Below are 16,915 nucleotides of genomic sequence, written 5' to 3'. Positions count from 1 at the left end.
CACGCCCGCGCCTTCGCGTCTAGACGCCGTCATCTGACTTGCCGTCGACCATTGCTGCCACGGTCACGTCAACCGCGAGGCAATCGCGTCGATTGATGCATCTTGTTCCCGCGTGTGCGTGTTTGGTCTGTCCCCTGCCTAATACCTGCTATCCATCATTCGAGGTTTTCTCGTGTCTTGCTGTTTGCTGGCATGACGTCCTTGCAGCGGTTTTGATTTATAAAGGACGTTGCTGGGTGACGGCGGAAACAACCCCTCCACCACCAACCATCCACAGTATCCTGCGCAAAGTAACGTTCGCTCGTCCACTCGATCGCTCCATCCTTGGCCTCCAATTTCAAGAATCTCTGGCGAACGACGCAAACACGACACGGAACAATACCCCGCCGATCGAGAGACAAGGCGACCGGCCACCGAGTCCACGTCTTTCCACCGAAGCCTGTAGCGCCTAAGGAAAAGCCCCCAACGAAAAAGCAAACATCACTAGACCTTATATGCGCATCTAGGGCTCTCGAAAGCATCACCAATTCTTTCCTTAGCCAACATTAATAAATGCATTATCCGCCACTTCAGTCCAGCCGCGCCTTTTCCTTGCACTGGACTTTTTCGATTAACCCCTTACGCCAGGCCGCCTGTCCCCGGTCTGCGGTCGCGACGGCAGCCTAGACGAGCCTCAGGAGCCTTTTCGTTCGCAAGCTGGTCCCAATGGAGGGTGATGGGTCGCAGCCAACCCAAGGTACGCATCCGTGAGCGTCGGCTGCTTGATGCTTCCTCTCGTCTTGTGCTTTCGACCAGACGCTAACCATTTGCTCTTCCAGCTACTCAGAATGTCCTCGATCCCCGGCGCATAGGCAAGCAGAATTCGGGCTTCTCAGATGAGGACATTTCCGACATCATCTGCTTACTCTATCCACACTCCGATTTCGCCCGCCGAGAGATCCATCGTATCGCCAGGGAACATTCGCCTCATATCATAGTGCGAGCAGAGGCAGACGCCGTGGAGCCCGACTACGAGCAGGAAGACAGGGCCGACCAGTTCCAGCTGACACCTCCGAATTCCGAATATGCCGTGATCCTGAGGCTGTCGGCTCAAACGAAGGACCCCCTCAACGGGTTTCTGTTTGGCCGCAACGTCACTCGCTGCGACATATGTTTTGCCAACGACCCGATGAAGCGCTTGAGCAATGTCCACTTTCGCATCTACGTCAACTCGTACGGAGTCGTCATGCTCGAGGACCAGTCCACGAATGGCACCTTCGTCGACGGCACCCTGCTGCGCGCCAAGTCCAAGGCCCCAAATGAGAAATGCGACACGAGGAGGGTCCTTAGTCACGGCTCCAAGGTCAAGATTTTAATGCATCATGAGGCTCACGACCTCGAGTTTTTGGTTAGGTTACCCAAGAGGCAGGGCGAATATGATCGTGCGTACATCTCAAAATTGGAGGAATATTTCGACAATATGGAACGCTTGCGTCAAAAGCAAAATGAGACCATCACCCCTGGTCCAGGCGGTCACGTCGACCTCTTCAACGCACCTAGAAGACAGCAAAATGCCGTGCCGCGGAGGATAGCGTTGCCATCCGGACCGACCCAGAGCAATACAGAGAGATTCTCGAGGGAATGGGATGGATCCGGCAAGTACAACCGCATCAATACGATTGGTAAGGGAGCATTTGCCGTTGTATACAAGGTCACCTCCAAATTTGACGGCAACCCCTATGCTGCCAAAGAGCTGGACAAGCGAAGATTCATCAAGAACGGGGTTATGGACCAGAAGGTGGAAAATGAGATGAAAATCATGCAAAGGCTTGAGCATGTAGGCTGCGCTTCCCTCCATTTTGCCCGTTCCTGCAGACGACTGACCGTGAACAGCCAAATATTGTTCGATATATCGAGCATTTCGACTGGGAAAACCGTCTTTTTATCATCATTATGGAGTTCGTTGGTGGCGGCGACTTGGGGAAGCTCATCAGCACCAGGGGGCCCTTGCAAGAGAAATCTGTGAAGCAGATGGCATCGCAACTGCTGAGCGCTTTGGCACACTTGCACGAGAATCACATCACCCACAGAGACGTCAAGCCCGACAACATTCTGATTCACTCACTGTCCCCATTCGATGTGAAGCTGACCGACTTTGGACTCTCGAAAATGGTGGACAACGAGCAAACGTTTTTGCGGACCTTCTGCGGCACACTGCTCTACTGCGCGCCAGAAGTATACTCGGAGTACGCTGAATACGATGATCAAGGGCGTCGGCACCCGCGCAACAGGGTCAAGCGCGCTGCTGTAGGGCAAAGATATGACCATGTTGTCGACGTCTGGTCGCTTGGTGGAGTTTTGTTCTACGCCCTCACTGGCTATCCGCCATACCCCGTTAAGAACGGTGTGAGCCACTCGGAGTTGCTTCACACCATCATGACGCAGCAACTTAACACGACGCCGCTAGTGAGGGCCAACATTTCTCAGGAGGGCATCGAGTTTCTTCGTCTGATGCTGGAGAAGCGACCGGAATGCCGCGCGACGGTGAAGGACTTACAGTCCCATCCATGGCTTGGGGCTTTCCGAGTCAGGTCGCAGCCAAGCATCGACCAGTCATTTGATGAAATTACGGATGAGGAAGAGGAGCTCCAGATCAACGCCTCACAGCTCAGTTTGCAAGACGGACAATCCCGCACGCTGGCTGACGAGGAACCACAATTCGAGGATGTAGTCGACGACGACATTGTAGACGACTTCATAGAGGAGGATTCCGAAAAGGAGAACGGCACGTTCGGGCCTCCTGGACAAGGAGCTCAGCCGAAATTGTTCGGGGAAGTCAATGTGTCGGCTGTTGGAAGTTCCGGGGTAATTCCAGAGGACCGCCTCAACCTGGGCGAGTCGAGTATTATTAGCGGTGAAAGCCTGGAGACGGAGATTCGGGACAGCTATGACTCGGGAGACGTCTCGACCATTATCGGACAGAAGCATCCCAGTAGCGGGGCAAGACTGTCCGTCTCTGCTGCCGAAGGTCAGTCCGGGGATCAACTGCAAAGCTTGGTCAGGAATGTCGCTTCGCAGAGCCTCGGTGCTACGGAGGCTGATTTCCAGATGAAATCTGCAGCAACTTCACAGGTAAACGGCACATTCTACACCGCCAGCAAAAGGAAGCCGTCATCTGTCGACACAAGCGATGAGTTCGAACCAAGACCTCGGGAGAAGCCAGCCTTCAAACGCCTAAAGTCTGAAGGGAATCTAGATGCCCTGGTGGACCAAGAGATGGAGGAGTATAAGCTTCTTGCTTCAGTGCCACAAATCAAGAGACTCGAATCGGGGCGCCAAATCGACAAGCCTTACAACAAGATTGGCTTTTGGGGAAGCAACCTTGCCAGCTGGCATCTGAGATATCCCGAGATGACCCAGCTCCAATATGACATGTTCGACCGAGCAGCTCAGTCACGGGGCGAAAAGTTCGAGCCTGGCCAGTCGCCCTTGTGGGAATTGGCTTTCAAGTACTTTCCTCCAAGCAACGGCCTGCCGGCGCTGCACGTCAACGAAGCGTCAACCATCAACGACACAAAGACAATGCTGAAGCGGGATGATAGAAAGGTTTTGGACGGAGCTGAGTGGGACATTCCTGCCACGGCACCCCCGGCGGAAGAGGATTCGCTTCCAGATACCCTGCCCCCAGAAACCCAAAACATCATCGTTCCGATACAGGAGGAGAGGACGAGGACGAAGCGAGCCGTTGCTGTTCTCGAGTCATCGCCTGGATCGGTCGTTTCTGGAATCTCTGTCCCAGTCAATGAAATCGCCATGTCCTGGGGCAGAGGACCGGAGAACATGATCATATATGATCCAAAGACGGAGATAAGAGTTCCAAAATACGCAGCAAAGATCGTCTTGTGGAAGGATGGCTTTGACCCCAACAGGTGGCGACGGGAACAGCCTTGGGACAAGGACGACACCGGGGCTGGCTATGCATTTTATCTCTCGACAAAAGCCACCAACGGCGTTCTCCTCAATGGCTACGGTCTTCCGTCGCACGACTGCAAGAACCCCACCGGCGCAGCTCGCAACTGGATACCCATCTACGATGGCGACGAGATCGTTGTTTGGGGAACGCCCGCCGATACAAGTCAGACCAAGGTCACCTTCCGGTGCTTCTGGGGCGACTCGTCCCGGCCTCGCCCAGCAGACGTACCCCTCCAACGTGTTTCCTCATCAACGGCGCGCAAGCTGGACGAGGTCAGCGCCAAGGGGGAACGGCGAATCCGGACAGACGCGGAGAAGAGTCGGCTTCTGGGCGAGGCGGCCGAGGAGTATGACGAGAGACGAACTAACATCGAGAGGGAGCGCGAGCGCAGTCGTTTCTTTGAGGAGAAGTGTCTCGAAGCCGTAAGGTACGTGGCGCTCAGGACCGCATCCAGACGTGGATCGCCAGCCAGCGCGCCCCCGACGGCTATGAGAGGGCAGACACCAGGTTTGGGAGTTCCTTCGCCATTGCAGGATTCCCAGAGCCCACCCAAATAGGATGCCGGCAGGGCAAGGTTAGACGTCCGTAGTCCGTCATCACGCTACCAAGGATCCAGAAAGCCTGGTCGTCGCAGGCCACCTCGTTGATCCGTAGGTACGGTGCGCTTTCAAGGGAGCTCAACCGTTGGCGCTAGAAGTTATTTAGATGGTGTATAAGGTGCTCAAGCGTTGCGAGAAGAAAGAGAGAGCGAGAGAAAGCATGAATGCAAATTCAGTACAGGACATTATTAGAGTACATGTTTTGGAATAGCCTGCTATGGGCATTCTAGGTCAAGGGCTGCGCTGGTTGGTAAGGATTGGGGAAGAGACGGGAAAAAGTCTGTTCGGGGCAGGCAAGAGTAGGATAGATGACTACGAAAATCATGAATGCAAAAAGACATTGATACCTTGACATTCTCGGTATGTACTACGGAAACGTGAGCGAGCAGAAGAAGAATCAGACATTCGAGCCCAGGATACCAAGTTTGAGTATCTAATCTAGTCGTCAATTGCTTTTGTCAGAGTATAGCTAGCTAAGTACGATTGACAGTCTGCTGTCTTTTTTCCTCAACTCTCTGTGCAGGAAAGTAGAAGACAGCCTCCACCCAAAGTAGTTCCCAAAAGGAAGCAGTCCAACGGCCATGTAAAAGTACCGAGTCCCAAGAAAGGACAGAAACCCAAGTAGACATTTCAATAGCCATCGCGTCCTCTTCTTCTCTCTCTCTTCATCCGTTTTCCTCTCCAATCAACCCCAAGATTGATTCCTTGCTTGCGGCTGGTGCCCAATCCTGTGCCCGAGTACAAAAAGAAGAGTACCCAGAGTTGCTTTGCGGTGGCAATGTGCCCAAAGACTCTCGAGGTTTCGTTCCCATCCATAAGAACACTCCTTGCAAAGCCCAGACTGCCAGTTTTGCAGCGCACTTCGACATCGTTGAAGTGACCGAGCTTTGCATTAGCCGTTCCAAGAAACCCGGTAATGCATGAGATGAGAATCAAAAGAAGGGGTTTGTTGTCGTTGAATTAAAGTTGCATGTCGAGCGAGGGTGTCGATCCGAGGTGAAAGTGTTGCTGTTTCAGAAGGGGGAATAATCAATGAAAAAGGACTAAAAATGACAAACAGAAGGAAGAAGAAAAAAGAAAATAAAAGTCGAACAGGTGTACAAGACTGATTATTCCGTAGCAGTTTCTGCAAATCGTGTGCGGCAGAAAGTAAAGTCGACAATATGTGGTCGCTGGTGCCTTCGTAGTGCCGGATGGCAATGTGATTGGTTCCGAGCGAGAAAGATTCAGACATCGCGAACTAACTTGTCTGTCTGTTTGATATCTTTGAAAGACATGGTCTGAGGGTGCGGCGTCTTAGACTGAGCTGGTGCTGCGCCAGGGGACGTAGTCGTCATAGCCGGGGATGAACATGGTCTGGACTTCGCTCTTAGACATGTCGTCAGGGATCTCCATGGCAAAGCCGACAGGGGGGAGCCTCGGCTCGTACAACGAAGACTGCGTGTGACCGGTAGCGGTGGAATCAGCAGGATTGTCGGCGTCGCAGGAAGTCTCGTACATGTAGTTGGGTGGTTGGCGAGTATTGTAGCTGCTTGAACCAGAGGAGAAACGGTTCGAGCTGCTAGGAGCTTGGCCTTCGTTCGATTGGCCGTGTCGATCCCAACTATTGTTCGTAGAATGCGGATGGTGATCTTGCTGTCTGTTGCGGGAATCGGGGTGATAATGGCTCGAATCCTGACCGTTCCAGGACGATGGCTGGTATGGCTTGTTGAATGGGGCGCTTTCACTACTTTGATCAGAAGTCTGAGGCAGATCTTGGAAGCCGCGCAGGGGCTCTTCAGTGCTGCTGTTGAAAGAGGCTGGCTGGCGGTTACCAGAACGAGCTGATTGAAAGCCCCAGGCACCATAAGGTTCTGAGAAGCGAGAGCTGTCCGCATGTTTAGTAGAGGAGGCTCCATCGTAGTCGTAAGACCAGCTGGTGTCACGATGCTCTCGGGAGCCATCCGTGGCGCCGACGTGGTCATAAAGCGTGGAGGCATCATCGCAGCGCGAGTATTTCGTGGAGCAAGGCTGATTCTCCTTTCCAAGGTTGCGATGAGAGCTGTTCTCGCCTCTTCGTTGCGACCATCTGTCTCTGGGGTCTGAAATCCGGTCGGTGAAGGTTGAATCTAAGCTTTGGGTTCTTGAAAAGTTGCCGCAGCTGCTGGTAGATCGATTGGTCGAGTGGCAATCTTTGGCAGTGTATAGACTACTGGGATGGGGTTGCGTTGAACTAGCATTGCCGGCCAACGGACTGCAGTTGAAAGTGTTGGATGCCGCAAAGCCATCATATCCGACAGTCGGAACGCTCCAAGAGTTGAAGCTCTCCTCGTCGACGCTATAATGCGGAGAATGATCGCGTCGGGCACTAAAGCCGTCCGGATCTCGCAAGGGAGCTTCGAGTGGGGTAGCTTTCTTGCCGTCTCCGAGAGCCTCGTGGTATTGCTCAGATCGAAAGTTTGCGTAGCTGTCATCGTTCTCCGAGTGTTCATGTTGCCAATACGTAGGGGACGTGCGAACCTCCACGCGCTCGTTAAAGGTGGCTCTCTTGGACGGGGAGATTTGGTCTGAACAATACGACGATCCGACGCCAATAGCACTGTCTTTCGTATCGTCCACGCGTGGCAGAGGGTCGGTCTGCGGGCTTGGAGTGCGAGGGATAGCAGCAGAGGCCTGCTTTGCATGCGGAGTCTGGCCGTCTGAAAGTGCTTCTTTGTGATCTGGCTGACAAGTCGTTGCACCGGAGGCGTCTTCAACGCTCGGAGACTTGTAGCTGCTGTTGGCACCGGATGCTATATTGTCGTGAATGATCCTATCATGAAGCCCGGCAGTAGACTCTCGAGTGATGGGTGCGTATCGGTCAGAGCGGCGCTTGCGCAGCCGATCCTGGACGGATCTCAAAGGCGAGATATCAGCAGATTCATTACTGAACTTCTGCGAGCCTCCCGCGCCGTTTGTAGTACCGCACTCAAGCCTGCTCTGATCATCCGCGTTGGCGTCATGTTGTCGGACAAACCGATCAGAAGATTGGGGGCGAAGAGTGTCATCAGAGTCTTCCTCCAAATTATCGTCGCTCTCATCGGACGACTAGGGCTGTTAGCAAGACTCTGAAATGGCGTGAAGTGCAGACTCACGAATTCGAGGACAGTCTCGGCGGGAGTGACTGCCTTTCTGAACTTCCGCTTCATGCAGTGGGCGCAGAAGTTCTTGGCGGGCTGATGGTCGCGTTTGACGGGATGCTGCTTGTTGAAATGGGAAGAGCGAGCAAAGCCACAACCGAAGCAAAAATTACCGTACTGCTTCAGCTTTCTGTAGTCACTGCTGGCAAGATGCTTTTCGTGGCATGAGTGACAAAAGTTGCGCCATACTGGTTCTCCAACCCGAAATTTGCGGATCTTGTGGTGCTCGTCAGAACGGCGGATACCACATCCACAACAGTAGTAGCCATCATTGTTGTCGTCGAGGTGAACAGGAATCTCGGTCTCCTAGTCGCGGGATTTCTCTTTTCTGACGCTCATCCTGTCGCCCTGAACATCGCTCGGATGGTCACCTCGAACCTGCGTTGTCGAAGAAGTGTAGGACGCAGGAGATGCGATCAAGCTCGAATCAGCATGAGAATAAGTCATTCGAATATCTTGAGGGTAAGCTGACGCGTAGCGTCCATCATTTTCACTAGCTCTCATTCTCGTGGCAGTCTGCGAGGACGCCTTAGGGCCGCTGGTCGCGCGGCTTGATCTAATACGTCTCCGGCGAGGCTCCTCTTCGCGATGCTTGCAATCGTGGTGGTTTTCTGCCTGGTGAGCGTGTCTCCGGTGAGGGGATCTGTTCCTTGCGGCTATTATATCTTGTCAGTCTGACCATCGCGAGCAAATATCCAAAAGATCTCACAATGAGAGCGGGAATGCTCTGTTCCGCCTGCTTTGAGAGCTCGCGCGGGCTCTCTCGGCGCCATGTTTGCTCTTGATGCCGTCACTTCTTGCAAAGCTTGCGTGGTTCTGCTACCCGAGTCAGTGAGCAATTTGGATGGTATTTTCGTCGTAGGTAGGTTGTGCTGGTAACCAAAAGTTGTAGGTGCGTCGAAGGGTGAGGTGTGGAAGGGACGACTCCGGGGTAAAGTGGGCCAACCAAGCTCCTTCCTCCTGGAAAGACCCCAGAGCGGGCTCCCACCACACTTGCGCAGGCCACCGACAGCAAGCTAGAAGAACTCGAAGACCAGAGTACCTTAGGTACGTACCGATCGATATTGCCATCTCTCATGGGTGCAAGCATCTGGGAGGTGCTGCGTTTGCCCCCCTTTTTGAGGGCATTCCAGAGTTTAGCCATGAGCAACTCGGTGGCGGCGACGCATCCGTGCCACTGAAGAGCAGTGGAAAATGAAGGGATCGCAATTGAAAGCCGATGCCGTATCCGGTTGATCAAATGAGGAATGAGGCAAAGATACTAGGGGGTAAATGTCGACGCTGGTGGTTGACCACACAAAAGTTGGTGACAGGTAAGTAGAGAGGTTGAGGTCTAGGAGAAGATAATCAGGAAGAGAACAAGTCAGGAGTCTAGCTAGGTCTGATATTAGGGCTAATACCGCTCTGGGGTTACGGCCTGATAATCTAGGAAAGGAAACATGAGGTTCACGATGCCTACCTAGGCAATTAACAGGATAGTGACTTGGTGCTGCGACTTCCCGAAAAAGCAGGGGCTCCTCTCAAGCAGATGGTGCATGAGATCCTAGATGTTCTAGCACATTGTACCCGTTAGATGCCAGGCGACATGATATCATTCAAAACAGACGAAAACAGCTCACCTTTATCTCATGATGTTGCTATAATTTCAATGTACCATCATGCAGATCAGTAGTAAAGCTATCTTCACTTCCATCTGATGGCAGATTACTCTAGATCAAAGAGAAAAGCAGAGGGAATGGTCACAAAGAACAAATCATGATCGGATATTGTACATTTACCAGAGTGTGCGTTTTTGTCTACAAGTGGAATCTAATGCCACCTTATCCCAGTCCTGATACAAAGAAATTGAGAAATGCTCTCGGGTAGTCATTGCCAGATCTACCACTTTAGTCCACTCTGAGGACTCTGGGGCCGCGCTTCTTCTTCAGCGCCTTCTTCTTCTGGCCTCTTTCAAAGGCAGCAGCAGCCGCGTGGTCACGGCCGACATTGTCAAGATCCTTGACCTTGTAGATACGGATAATCCAGTTCTCACTGGTGAAGGCCTCATCCAAAGTGTTGAGGGTAGGGCCAACGTCGGGAAGGCGGACACCACGGACACGGTCCTGGGCCTGACCCTGAGGGAAGAGCGAGTTGTAGTTGTAGTACGACATCTTGTACCTAAATGGGTGTCAGTAGGTGTTGCTTAGGAGCAAGAAGGAAATACTCACATCAGACTGTTCTTCATGGTCTCAGTAGCTCCGTCATCGACTCTGTACTCGCCGCGGGGGGTGAAGAACTTGCGCTCCTGAACCTCCTCAGGCCAGATACCCTCAGCGATACGAACCATCCACAAGAACTTGTTGATATCATCTCCAGAGTAGCCCAGGAGACCGCCAAAGACGACGAGCACGTAGTCAACCTCGTGCTGGCGCATGATAGGGTAGCTGACCTCCTCGCGAGAGCTCATCGCCTTACCAACAGTCGCGATGTGAGTGTTGTTCCAGGTGTTGTTGTCAACCAAGGTAGGGCGGTCCGCCATACCACCAATCTGGTAGCCGTAGTCCCACCAAGACATGATCTTGGCGTCCTCCTTGGTGTTCTGGCGGAGCCATTGGTAGGCCTCACGGTAGTCGTCAATGATGTGCTGGCTGCCGTCGGGCATTCTGCTCGCAAGAACGACCGAAGGCGACGAGTAGGCGTTGGAGGTAACCCAGGTGCAGTGGAGAACGAAGAGCAGCAGGAAGATGGACATGCCACCAACAACGAGACCCTTGGACAGGAAGGTGTAGATACCGACAAGGGGCTTGCTGGTCGACTTGAGGCCGCTGTGCTTGGCCTTCTTGGGAGCCGCCTCGGTGGCCTCGTCACCCTTGTAATCCTCAGGGTTAGGAGACTTGGCGACCATGTAGGTGTCCAGGATCGACGAAGCAGCAATGGCAGCTGCAACGCAGACAATAGGGGTTAGAGTGAGCATCAAGCGCACCATGACACCGGCGAAGTAACTGCCGAACAGGGCGTAAACAATGACGAAGACGTGCTCGTCCTTGAGGTCCTGGAAAAGCAAGTAAACACCGGCAGGGAACAGCCAGATAAGCAGGTTAAGGTCGAAGAAGAACGCAGGCCAAGCGGTAGGCTGGTGCTCAGAGACGGATGCGATAATGGGAATGTGAATCTTGGCGTATCCGGTATCCCATAAGGAGTAGAAACGGCCACCCCAAGGGGCAATGTAGCCGAGGGAGGTCAAGGCGACCAGACCAGCCAGCGCAAGGCCGAAAGTAGCAGCCAGGAAGGTGAAGACAAAGGTCTGGAACTGACGGCTGGGAATGGCGCTACGGACATAGTCGATGAAGGCGATCAGCTGCAGGAAACCGAACATGCCTGTATCGTGTGTGTTAGCTGAGGTGTCATAGAAAAGTATCAATTCGACATACCCAAAGCCGGCATATGCTCGCTGGTCTTGACGGGCAGGAAACCGACGAAGGGAATCTGCATGCTGGCCAGAGTGCCCAGAGCGTACCAAGTGGTATAGCTGACGTAGAGACGGGTGCTGTAGCGGCCCATGCAGACCAAGGTCAAGGCATGCAGAGGAAGCATGCAGGTGATGAAGGCATAACCACCCCAAGAGGCGACCATGTAACCGTAGGCGAGGGCGCAAAGAGCTCCCCAAAGCATGGAGCCCAGCTTCAATGCCTTGATCCACAGGTAGAAGGTGAAGACGAGAAGGAAAATGGCGATAGCTTCGTTGTCGTAACTGCCAGCAACGGATCGAGAGATGTAACCGGGAGAGATACCCATGAACGCCGCAGCAAGGAGACCGGCCGAGGGGGATGTGGTCATCTCATTCGTAAGAAGGTAGGCAGCATAGGCCGTGAGGCCGGAGAAAGCGGGCGCGAGAAGCACGCAAATGTTGCGAATATCGACGGGGACGGTAAGAGCTCGAAGCGCGTGGTAGATGGCGCCGCTGGTCACCATCAAACCAGGGTACAGGGTTCCTCCAGTAACCCGACCAAGAGGATGCCATGTGCGGTCATCAAACCAATCCCAGAACTTGTAGAATCCATTGGCTACAAGGTATCTGGTGGCTCTGAAGTTGAACCAGGGGTCGACTGCGGATAGTCAGTACATGGCTGTAGGAAGGAGGTCGCGACGAGGGAAACCGACATTCGTGAATAATACTCTCGAAGCCTATTCAATCGAGATTAGCATAGTTTTTTGATTTCAAAAGTTGCAACGCATGAAGCAGCCACCAGTCGGCCAATTGGCGCTGGAGGCGATCAGGAGCAATGTGTCGAGGGGCACTTACGAATGACGGAGAAGAGACGGCTTGCAATGGCGGCAGCTGCGATCAAGCCCAAGATGATGACTCTGAGAAGAGTTCTTGTGTTCTGCGCGCTGCCTCCGGAGAGGGTTTCCAGAGGTTGGGCCGTCATCGTGGCCACAGGTGGTGAAGAAAGGCAGTGGCCGTGAAGTTGGTGAAGATTGCGTAAGGTACGGGATTGTAGCTGGCGACGACCACCTGTCTCACAGAGACCTGAGAAGGACAGCTTGGAGCTTATGCACCTGAATCGGTTGTGCAGGGGAGGCGCGCACGGTCCATTGGGAGCCGAGCCGTCCAATCCGTCCCACTGGCAGTTGCGACAGTCGTGGCTTCCGTCAGCCATTCAGAAAGGTGGGGGTCACGTGCTTCGGACTAAGGATTTCCCAGCGACGTGGGAAAGCACCTCAGGGCAGCTGTGGGTTCAGGTTCCCGTCCCGTCCTGGTCCGGGGGGGGCCGGTGCTCCGGCTCTCGGCCGTGACAATGAGATGACAGAGAAGATGCGCTTGACCAAGCGAAGTAGTGTTGATGTAAAGTCCTGGGTTATCGTTATATGGCGTTTGCTAAGAGTCTTTCTGATCCCACAGATTTGCGTTGTGGAAAATCTAAATTATTCTCAACGTGTCTGAAATCAATATCCCTAGATACAGTTCAACGTGGTAATCAATGGGCAGCTTGCGTGCGACAGCTTTCCAAAGACAAGACCAAAAATACCAGACGTCGACTCCAGCATATCTGACGATTTTATTGAGGGGTATCAAGGCAAGTGCATCCTCTACAATTCGTGGGGCTCGCCCTCAAGTCTAACACCATGCCTCAACGTATCTAGGTGCTTTGTATACGATGATTCCTATCAAGACCGTGTTGTATTGTACAGAAGAAATTTTGATTGATGGAATCCAATGGCTCGTTCCTTGGAATTGTCATCTAGTAAAGCGTATTGTACACATGTACATCGGGTAAACAGAGGCATAAGGAAAATGTCTATGCAGTGACGTCGGGCGTGGTGCCAACCATGCACCTACTGCAGCCGAAAGACCAGATTATGCGTCCCTCGGTGGACTCTTTGTGTTCTTTTCGCGCAGGCGTATCCCCGATCCTGACCCCGTCTATCCGTTGTGCAAGCCGTCCTCTCCCCTCACATACAATCCCCCACCTCACGGGTTCTGCTTGACTAAGTTGTTGAAGTAGGCCTCAAGATCAAACTTGGGGTCCATGGGGTCAACGTTGACTGCACGAGCAGTTAGTTTCCAGACTCAACAGCTAGCTGGCATCCAGTGTGTCGCGTGCGAATTGCGCAAGTGTGCCACTGCAAAGCCCTCGGCTAAGGAATACGCACCTCCGGCATCCGCAGCCTTAACGGGCGAGTTCTTCTTTGCGAACTCGGCCTTGGCCTGCTCTATCAACTTCTCCTTGCGCTCATACTCCTTCTGGGCGGCCGCAGCCTTCTGGCTTGAGGTGATGGATCTTTGGTGTGTGAAGCCGTAGAAAATGCCCAGGCCAAGGGCCGTGTAGCGGAGCACCTATAAAAGTCCATCAATCAGCCAATGATTCCTGAATACTATGACGATTATCGGTTTCGTGGTCGGGTCGGGTGACGATGGAGGCTTGTCGGCTCAGGGAGGAGGTGGTAGCTGAAGGGGGGGGGTCTCGCATCAAAGGATGCAGGCCGAGGGCGAGAAATAGAACGATAGGCGGGCGGCACATACGTTAACTCCTGAGGAAGACATTGAGGGCAATTGCGTGGATTGCGCGACTGCTTTCAGGAGGGAGCGAGCGATGGAAAGGACAGTGCGCGGGTTGACAATGGCTGCCAATTGACCCTATTCGGAGCTCTGTCGAGAGGGAATTACGTTAGAGACGCAAGGTGTGAAGTTTTGAAAATATGCTCGGGAAAACTCGCAGATTTTCCACTGCTAGGCCGTAAGGTCACTCCGGGCCTTGGAGCTCGGACGGGGGATTCCAGCCCAGCAGCATCGCTAGTGGCCAGCGGCTCAGCACCAGGACGACATGCTGAGCGGGAGCTTACAGCGGCTGCTGAGGAATTTTGGCTGCGTGGCAGGGGCCCTTGGGAGAGGTTTTGCCGGTTCTTTGCCGAAACGGCCCAATCACGTGCACTAATCTGCTTCGAAGGTTAGCTCCAGTGCTGTGGAAATATCCCCAGGCCGCTGTCTTTAAAAGGGACCAGTGCAACTTTAATGCAGGGGCAGCTAAAGTACCTCTCACCAGTTAATTGGCAGACAGGGTACCTCTTGAACAGGGCCCGGGGTTCCTGCTGGAATCGCGACAGGAAGGACAACGCGCATTGAAAGGAATCCCCATCAAACCAAACGACGCTACCGCCTCCCATACAAACATTCGTCACCCGCAGATCTTCAACAGGAGTTGAGCCCTCTCGTCCCTCGCAGCCTGTTGACCTTCTCAACCCACCTGCGAAGTTCATTCACTTTCGCAACAGTCTGGGCCTTCACCCGCGATTCCTCGTCACACTTAGCAAGCGAGTCCCGCCATGGGAATAAGGAGACAATAAGATGCAACAGAGACGAGATGAAATCTTGGCGAAGAAGGCGAAGCTCGCGGAGCTGAAGCGGCAGAGAGAACTCCGCGCAACTCAGGCCACAGCAAGCCGGGGAAGCCCAGGGAGTCCAGGCGATGTTGGTTGAAGCTGAACTCCTGCCCGCGCAGCTTGCTAATGTGTACGCAGCTAGTGTCGCCTATCCCAGGACGAGCCGAGAACCGCCGCGATATCGAAACTTTGATCAACAGCTTGGTTGGAGAAAGTAGGCCTGGATCCACGACAGGAGGGGCTGCGTCGCCGGCTCGTAGGGGCAGTCGGCCGAACAGTGTCCTGAGCGCTGGCGAATTGAGCATCGATGCGGCTTCGGAGTTCACGACAACTACCAGTGGTGTACCACCTCCATCCTCGGTTCCAGCTGCACCACCTGTTCAATTGAGCCTCACTACCGCGCCTCTAACCACGATATACGAATGCCCGCCCTCTCCCGTTAAGGAGGTACATTCTTACAGCAAAGGAGTGCAGACGGCCGAGGAATGGACCCCGCCTACACGAGACAGAGGTCAATCATTTTCCGATGATGAGGAGCCACCCGTCACGTCGACACCCAACAAGCGGCTGAGTCGCCGACAACGCGACAGGGAAGAGGAACTGAGACAGGATATCAGAAGGGAGGTCGAAGAAGAGCTGAAGGCGTCACTGGATCTGCTCAAAGATGGGGTCCTTCCTCAGGATGCGCCCGCCAAGGCCAACTATCCTATGCGCAAACTTACTGGCGAAGAGCTGGAGGCTGTCACCGGTGCTCCCGACTTTGCAGATTTCCTTGAAAAGTCCACCAAGGTCATTGAGAGAGCATTGGACCAAGAGTACGATATTCTCACGGACTACGCGCTCCAAGGCCATGACGTGGACGACGAAGACGACGAGAGCGGTAATGTCGGAGGCAAGGGTCGGCGGAGAGTCAAGGAGGTGGCTCAGTTCTACGACGAGAGGTGGTCTAAGAAGCGAATGATCAGCAGCATTGACTTCTCACACCACCATTCCGAGCTGATGCTGGCGTCATACACAAAGAACCCTACTGCCCCGCACGAGCCGGACGGCCTGGTCCAGGTATGGAGTCTGGCTCTACGAGATAGACCGGAATATGTCTTCCACGCTCAATCCGATGTTCTCACCGCCAAGTTTTCGCCGTATCACCAGAATCTTATTGTTGGTGGCACATACAGCGGCCAAGTCCTCCTGTGGGACATGAGAGCGAAATCAGCGCCTGTTCAGAAGACGCCTCTCACAGGATACGGCCATACGCATCCCATCTACTCCGTAGACATCGTTGGTACGCAAAACGCAAACAACATCATCTCGACTTCTACGGACGGTGTGGTTTGCGGTTGGAGTATGGACGTGTTCGCCCAACCACAGGAGTTGCTGGAGCTCAAGGCGCCCCCTGGATACAAGTTGGACGATGTGAGCCCTACATGTTTGGCGTTCCCGCAGACCGATCCTACCTTCTTCCTCGTCGGCAGTGAGGAAGGCACAATCTTTCCTTGCCACAGATACGACCGCGCCGGTGCGAAGGCTGGTGTAGATGCTAGAGTCAGCTACAAGGGCCACACCGCGCCGGTCATGTCCGTCGACTTCCATCCCGCCCGAGGTCCCGTGGACCTGGGTGATCTGGTACTTTCTTCCTCCCTGGACTGGAGCGTTCGTTTGTGGAAGGTCCGCGCGCCGGCTGCAACATCGACAGCTGGAGGTGAGCCATCGGTCTCGCCCCTCATCGACTTCGTGCGGGAAGACGTCGTCTACGACGCGCAATGGTCCCCGATCAAGCCTAGCGTTTTTGCATTGGTTGATGGAGCAGGATGGCTGGAACTGTGGGACATCACCGTGGAGACCGAGGAGCCTGTCGCGAGAATTTCGCCAAGCTCTCGCAAGGATGGTAGGACCATGCTTGCAAAGAGCTTGAACAAGCTTACCTGGGAGCCGTCGGAGGGCAAGCGTCTGGCCACGGGAGGTATTGATGGAGTTTTGACCGTCTTCGAGGTAGCCTCTGGCCTCGGTGGCAGGGACGATCTGAAGGCAGAAGAGTGGACAAATGTGAAGAAGCTGGTCAACAGAGTTGAGGCACACGGCCTGAATGGAGCGATGGTGTAGAGAACTACTGTGGACTTTGCGTGTACTCATTCAGGGTGGGAGTCACAACTATTCGATTTGTTGGTAAAAGGCGTCTTCCTGTATACCCTGATACCGTGAGCAGCAGCATTCAGCATGCCAATTTACTAGATGAAATCTCCAGCGTCTCAGTGTGTCAACCGCTAAACATATGCTCTTGTTTATTGACATGAGTACGTAGTCGGTTCCCACCATACCCACACGTCGCCAAGAGAGCAAGCATTGCC

General features: G+C 53.7%; 5 protein-coding genes across 5 annotated transcripts; 2 read left to right on the top strand and 3 right to left on the bottom strand.

The window, feature by feature from the left end:
- Nucleotides 1–552: 552 nt before the first annotated feature.
- Nucleotides 553–4,509, top strand: GCG54_00009972 (Serine/threonine-protein kinase RAD53; the record flags this gene model as incomplete). Its single annotated transcript, XM_045409908.1, has 4 exons — nucleotides 553–572; nucleotides 628–746; nucleotides 819–1,816; nucleotides 1,873–4,509. The coding sequence occupies 4 exons, from the start codon at nucleotides 553–555 to the stop codon at nucleotides 4,507–4,509; spliced, it is 3,774 nt and encodes a 1,257-aa protein (XP_045271445.1).
- A 1,338-nt stretch (nucleotides 4,510–5,847) lies between these two features.
- Nucleotides 5,848–8,482, bottom strand: GCG54_00009971 (uncharacterized protein; the record flags this gene model as incomplete). Its single annotated transcript, XM_045409907.1, has 4 exons — nucleotides 5,848–7,617; nucleotides 7,665–8,015; nucleotides 8,043–8,365; nucleotides 8,419–8,482. The coding sequence occupies 4 exons, from the start codon at nucleotides 8,480–8,482 to the stop codon at nucleotides 5,848–5,850; spliced, it is 2,508 nt and encodes an 835-aa protein (XP_045271444.1).
- Nucleotides 8,483–9,595: 1,113 nt separating this feature from the next.
- Nucleotides 9,596–12,118, bottom strand: GCG54_00009970 (Dolichyl-diphosphooligosaccharide--protein glycosyltransferase subunit stt3; the record flags this gene model as incomplete). Its single annotated transcript, XM_045409906.1, has 5 exons — nucleotides 9,596–9,866; nucleotides 9,917–11,066; nucleotides 11,120–11,794; nucleotides 11,850–11,873; nucleotides 11,992–12,118. 5 exons carry the CDS (start codon nucleotides 12,116–12,118, stop codon nucleotides 9,596–9,598), a joined length of 2,247 nt encoding a protein of 748 aa, XP_045271443.1.
- Nucleotides 12,119–13,161: 1,043 nt separating this feature from the next.
- GCG54_00009969 (ATP synthase subunit e) lies at nucleotides 13,162–13,734 on the bottom strand (the record flags this gene model as incomplete). The annotated part of the gene is made up of 3 exons (XM_045409905.1): nucleotides 13,162–13,235; nucleotides 13,344–13,527; nucleotides 13,714–13,734. 3 exons carry the CDS (start codon nucleotides 13,732–13,734, stop codon nucleotides 13,162–13,164), a joined length of 279 nt encoding a protein of 92 aa, XP_045271442.1.
- Nucleotides 13,735–14,535: 801 nt separating this feature from the next.
- On the top strand, nucleotides 14,536–16,670 carry GCG54_00009968 (Cytoplasmic dynein 1 intermediate chain 1; the record flags this gene model as incomplete). Its single annotated transcript, XM_045409904.1, has 2 exons — nucleotides 14,536–14,658; nucleotides 14,709–16,670. 2 exons carry the CDS (start codon nucleotides 14,536–14,538, stop codon nucleotides 16,668–16,670), a joined length of 2,085 nt encoding a protein of 694 aa, XP_045271441.1.
- Between the last annotated feature and the right edge of the window lie 245 nt (nucleotides 16,671–16,915).

This window comes from Colletotrichum gloeosporioides, assembly GCF_011800055.1.
Source record: "Colletotrichum gloeosporioides strain Lc1 chromosome Unknown consensus_1, whole genome shotgun sequence".
Lineage (NCBI taxonomy): Eukaryota > Fungi > Ascomycota > Sordariomycetes > Glomerellales > Glomerellaceae > Colletotrichum > Colletotrichum gloeosporioides.
The sequence above is the reverse complement of the archived record's forward strand: the minus strand, read 5'-3'. Positions and strand labels throughout refer to the sequence as shown.